The 6,321-nt window shown below is 31.2% G+C and overlaps 2 protein-coding genes across 2 annotated transcripts; both read left to right on the forward strand.

Annotated features, from left to right (window-relative positions):
• Window positions 1-169: 169 nt before the first annotated feature.
• On the forward strand, window positions 170-1,428 carry LOC144477971 (uncharacterized). The gene is made up of 4 exons (XM_078195698.1): window positions 170-422; window positions 665-797; window positions 875-1,121; window positions 1,217-1,428. The coding sequence occupies exons 1-3, from the start codon at window positions 331-333 to the stop codon at window positions 920-922; spliced, it is 273 nt and encodes a 90-aa protein (XP_078051824.1). The 5' UTR covers window positions 170-330; the 3' UTR covers window positions 923-1,121; window positions 1,217-1,428.
• Window positions 1,429-4,366: 2,938 nt separating this feature from the next.
• Window positions 4,367-6,315, forward strand: LOC144477970 (uncharacterized). Its single transcript, XM_078195697.1, has 4 exons — window positions 4,367-4,511; window positions 5,238-5,357; window positions 5,468-5,585; window positions 6,031-6,315. The coding sequence occupies exons 1-4, from the start codon at window positions 4,371-4,373 to the stop codon at window positions 6,297-6,299; spliced, it is 648 nt and encodes a 215-aa protein (XP_078051823.1). The 5' UTR covers window positions 4,367-4,370; the 3' UTR covers window positions 6,300-6,315.
• The last annotated feature ends 6 nt before the right edge of the window (window positions 6,316-6,321 follow it).

Here is a 6,321-nt window from a genome sequence, read left to right on the forward strand (position 1 = left end):
GATTGGTCCTTGCTTTTTCATAAATAACTCACTAACAAAGCTGCGGAAAACATAATCGCTAAGGAGAAAGCGACTTCAAATATAGTATTTTAAAATATAATCAAAGTCATTTTAAATATAGTTAGATATAATCAACATATAGTGAGATCAATTGTGAGTATATTTAACTATATTTAAAATTACTTAAGAATAATCAACATATTATGATGAGATCAATTGTGATATATAATGAGATTAATTATAGTATATAATGATCATAATTATGGTATATAATAGGCCTTCCTGACGATCGTGGGAACAGAACAGAGGACCGACTTAATTTTAAGTGGTATGGTGACAGGGATACACGTGCTAGTAATATTTCTGAACAATTACAGCGGTCAGAACGTGGTGAACACTAGCCTCGAAATTTGTAATGAAACGTAAGTCTTCGTTTCATAAATTCAATTTTACAAACAGCTTTCCACTTCATCCAGAAATATACACGAAAAACTCCATCTAACAAATATCACATTATAATCAATGATAATTATAATTCACATTATATATGCAATTTACTTAATGTTCCATCGATAATTAACTAAATAATAAATGAAACCAATTCCTAAAATGTATAATGTATGATAGAAAAAATCATTAATAACAACGTTATTGAATAAACTAGATATAATTCACAGTGGTATGACATACCATTGGAATCGCAGAAAATGTTATTGCTAATATTAGCAAATAGTTTTAAAGGGGTGCATATTACTTTCGGCGGTTTGTTCTATCCTTCTTACGAAGGCTTGGCAACGGTAATAATTGATTGCATTTATATCGAATTCGCGATAATTGTTAATTACGATTCAGGCACCAAGAATTTTTGTTTCAGATGTTGAGCTCATCTTTCTCGTATTTCACCGTTCTTTATTCGATCTAGTCGAGCATCCCGTAACAACAATTGCTATAGTAGACCTCTTAGCGGAACCAGCATCCACAGGCAACGAATTTTACAAGCAACATATGCTGCACGACTGCAAACAATCGAAATTCCGATTAAATAAATCGCAGAGTTAGGCTCGTTTCTCTCTGGTTAATGATCTTCTATTTTTGGAAGGAAAATAAAAGATAAATAGAAGGTAAATCGCGATAAAAGCGTAACTAATGCACAATTATTCTATATTGCAAAATTAAAGAATCGGCGCTATACTAATTTGCATACTTACACGTGTAGTAGAACGTTGATCATCCAAAGTAGCAGAGAGACAAACTCGCGACGATGACACTGCTTCGTCGAATAGCCGGACTTGGACAATCACGTGTGGGAACAACTGAAAATAGAACAATATCTTAGTACAGCTATGACATACTTATATATTTATTATATGCAGAAACAAATGATAAGTATAGACTCACCTTAAATTAGAAGAACTTAGAGGAAGTAGATTAGAGAGAAAATAAATTGTTCTCGTTTCGATATGGTTGTTTATTCCGTTCCTCCTACGAGAAACATTTGCATATATTTGTTGCATTCTTCCTACGATAAACATTTGCTATTTCTTCCGAGAAGGCTTTTCTTATTTTTTAAAATTTTATTTCAAAATGCAATGATTTTTAGCCTCACAGCACAGTGAGACCTTTTTTTAAAAGCTTTGTTATTAATTAGAATAAAAGCAAAATGTAAAAAGTTATTTTACGTTAAATATTATTCACTATTTTTATTAGAGACTATAGTGAAAATTTAAGAAATGCATTTGTGCTTCTTGGTAACATATATACATATTAAGAATTAAAATTAGTTGACGCATAAAGATACATAAAAGATTATTCAATTTTTATCCGAGACTATAGTAAAATTTTAAGAAATGCATTTGGTGCTTCTTGATAATATATATATATATACGTGTTGAAAATTCAATTAAAATCAATTGACGCATAGAAACATTAAAACTACCTGTTTTTTCGTTGAAATTCCTTAAAACCACAGTTTTCGCATAAAACTCGTATCAAGTTCGACCACCTGTAATTATCTTTCTCCTATCGAAATTAATAAACAATCTCGTCGAATACGTGTCCAACACATAATTATAGTAAATTATATTTTACATTATAGAAAATTATATTTAACATTATAGAGAATTACATTTTACATCATAGAAAATAAAATAGACCACGTAACACGATAATTGAAGCATTTATTATCAACAGGTTCTATAAAACTATTAAGTTACCATGAAGTGTGCGTTAACAACAAAGCAGTAATCACTAGTTTAATTAATATACTGTACGCGATCGTGATTTCATTCTTCGCACTTTCCAAAGAAAAGCATTGGCCACCTTTTTCGACAGGAACTTTCCACGTAGGGAAATTTTTATGGTCATCCCGACTTCCAAGGATCTTGAACTAGGTGCTGCGAACACTATCGAACACTTCCGGCAACCCCATCGCTCCTGGAACTCTCGGCAATGGGGGGGTTGGTACGCGTTCATCCGCTTTTGGGAGCGGGGCTTATTTTGACGGGAACTTGAACGAATATAACTCTCGAAGGAACTTTCACCTAGCAAGAGAACGAGGCATTTATAAAATCGACTATGTTATTTCTAGAGGTATATATAGTGACATATAGTTTATATAATAATTTTTTAAATTATTAACATGGAAACAAAAGTCGCAAGATATTGGAGAAATATGTTATGGTGTTCAACTTGGACGCAAAAGACAGTGTTTTAGTGTTTTAAATTCAATTTTGCATACAGAGAACATGGAATTGTTATTCTATTTTTGATCTAATTGATTGAATTAATTTGAATAAATTAAAATAAATGATAATGATCCTTTTTTGTCTGCTAAAAGAACCACCTTTACTGCGATTTTTCTATTAATGACTGGCTAGTAAACTTTCCATATTTTTTGATAAATAATAATAGTAGAAAAAAGAGTAAATAGGAATAGTAATAAATAAGTGGTAATAATAAATAAATGGAAATAATAAATGAATCAAAATAGTGAATAATAATCGTGCCAAGACTCGAGCTAACAAAAATGCAATGCTGTAAAATTAAAGTGTCATGCAACAGACAATTCTATGGGGTGGCAGAGGAATGCAATATTTCCTTATACTTAATCCTATGGTGTTCGAACAATCTAACAAAGCTACGAGTACATCACCATACTCGCTAAAATATCGCATTGTACCAATTAAAATATATTTTATAAATAATGCTTCCAATGACATATGTGCCCATAAGTATGAAAGTGGTCTAACTCATATATTTGTTTCGAGATATTTAATGAATCGCATTTGAATAAATTAAAAAATATTTTTACATTATGCGACATTTTAATTTATAATTTTATTAGTCTTGATTAATGGAAATTTATTATAGATATGAAATTTTGTATGAATTTCAAAGGAAAATGTTGTTTCTAAAGCTTCAATTGACTTAGACCATTTTCAAAATTAATTGAATGTCCTATAATTGACTTAAAGTAATAAAAAATTGTGCTTTTTATTTGAGCCGTTTATTTTGAAAGTGGTGTCACAACTTTAACGAAATAATTCATAAACATTTATTAATCATGTTTTTCACGAATCTCATCCATTGTATTTGCAGCCAAGAGACAGATTTGCTCGCGGTATTTTTTCCTCTTCTCGTTGTTGACTCCTCCAGTGATTTCGTTGAAATAAAATCCGTCTGCGACATTCGTTTTATCGAAAATGTATTTCTTCTTCTACACTTTTCTATCAGTTCATATTAGTGCTCAGGGTTGTATAAGTAATTTGCTTTTTTTTATTTTCATTTCTATCAACCCAAAACCACGGTCATTCGGTAGAAAGGACCAAGTTATGTTTATATAATTTCCATCAATTTTTGACTTGGACCACTTTCATAATTAACACTGAATGAATTTCATATAATGTTGAAATCACAACCACCATCTACTGATTCATTTTTAACGATATCGTAAAAATTACATTGAATAAATTTAGTTTACAATAATGTGGTGTAAAATAATTGATAAACTCATTTTTTTTTAATTTTGACTCCAGACCACTTTCATAATTATTTGCACTCTCACACGTATCGATCCAAACTTATATAATATTATAATATTATCAGACTGATGCGATCTCCGCAATGTTCACACCGAGACTGAGAGCTTCCCGATGCACATGATCGTATCGATTTCGAACGGAAGTACCTCATTAGCCCAAACTACAGATATTGCCCGTAAAGATCCATTTCACGCGGGGGAAAAGAAAATGATAAACGGAAAGGATATATAATTCAATTGCACTCTGCGACGCGCGATGCATGATTGATGGTATCGCGGAGCAATTTATATACGATGTTTCCTGCGGATATTCGCTAGCCACGCGACGAAGATGGACACGTTCCGAAAGAACTGCGCGGTTTATTACTCTATATTGTATTACGCCGGTCTGTGGCCGTACGATCATTCCATCCGAGCGAAAGTTCAGAGAGTCGCGTTCCATGTGCTCATAATCAGCTCTATAGTGTGCCAGGTGATAACAATTCCCCTTGCGGTCGTTCGCTCTGTTGTATAATTGTCTTTAATGCGATTTCTACTTTATCATTCGTTGTGTAATTATCTTTCTGATCTGTTGTATAATTGTCTTTTTAAGCTTTTATATAATTGTCTTTTTAATATTTTCTATAATTGTCTTTTTAATCTATTGCATTACTGTCTTTCAAATATTTTGTATAATTGCCATTTTAATATTTTGTATAATTGCCATTTTAATATTTTGTATAATTGCCATTTTAATATTTTGTATAATTTGCTTTTTAATATTTTGTATAATTGTCTTACTAATCTATTTTATTGTCATTCAAATTTATTATAGTTTCAGTACGATACTAATCAAATAAGCGATCGTAATATACGCCTGTTTCTCAAGAAAACGTCTATTCTCTAATGTTGGTTGAACTAATTATTAAAAATTTGACAATTTTTGCGTTCCTAAATTTATATAATATTCTTACAAGCTGTACTTATCGTAAAAGACTTCTTAAAAAACTGATCTCATATTCTTCTTTCAAAAATAGCTATCAAACTAACAAAAAGAACCCCCTTTTCATTTTTCAATAGTGAAACATCTTTATTTTCCTCCATTTATTATTCGCTAAATACTAATTAGTATTGTATTGCATCTCAAGCGCTTCTAACTCCTTGAATTACTTCCACAATAATTTATAAAGCTTACAAACAAAGATATCATATTTTACAGATCATTTCGCTAAGAAATGTAGACATTACGTTAAACAATATAGTCAAGGTGTTATCGTACTCGTTTCTAATGATGGTGTACTTACTTCGATACTGTGGTTTCTTATCTAACTTCAATCTAGTAAGTACAAGATAAGATATTCAATCTTTGCCAATTAATTATGCGACTACTTGTTGGTTATTCGATTTCACTGTTATGATGTGACAGTTGCTCTTTTCCTGTGTATCTAGCTGAAGTCTTTTCTAGAGGATATAGAGAACGATTTTGATATGTTGAGAAACACAACAGAGATCAAATTATTGAAGATGCAAATTCAAAAATCGAACCGACTCAGTATGTTTATTTTAGGTGAGAGCTATTAATTAATATCTGTTGATAATGATGTACTAGAAAGATTTCCAAGTTCGTACGATTTCTAGAGAATAGTTATCAATTAATTGAATTGAGAGCTATTAAGGCAGAATAATCGTCAATAATAACGTTAATGAGCTAATAACGTTTGAAATTCATTAATAATAACGTTAATGAGCTAATAACGTTTGAAATTCATTAATAATAACGTTAAAAGCTAATAATGTTAGAAATTTATTAACAGTAACGTTATAAATTCATCAATTTGCCATGAAATTATTTACGACCAATATTTATGTCCTATGTAGAAAAGCTCGCGATTATTCCTTAACAATTGCTCGTAACTTATCTCCAGTGTTACAAGAATAACAAACTTTATTTATCTAAAAGCAGAATCTCCTATAGGTATCAATGTTCTAATAAAATCAATTCCGATTTCCAGCCCAAACGCTAACGATACACTTCATGTACATTTTGTTTCTACTCGTCCCTACGTTATTACAATCAAAGTATCAAATCCATTACCTCGCTTTCATCGGATACTTTTACAACGAGAGAAGCAGAATGTGTGACTTGATGTGCATACAGGTCATAATATCAGGTATGATCGGAATATTAGCAATAGCAGCTACGGAAGCAACGCTAGGAATATACGGCTTCTACCTGTCCGCGTTATTTCAAATCGCCAGGTACGCTTTACCACAGTGTTAACAATATGCAATCGATATTTCAA

Source organism: Augochlora pura, unplaced genomic scaffold, assembly GCF_028453695.1.
Source record: "Augochlora pura isolate Apur16 unplaced genomic scaffold, APUR_v2.2.1 APUR_unplaced_571, whole genome shotgun sequence".
Taxonomy (NCBI): domain Eukaryota; kingdom Metazoa; phylum Arthropoda; class Insecta; order Hymenoptera; family Halictidae; genus Augochlora; species Augochlora pura.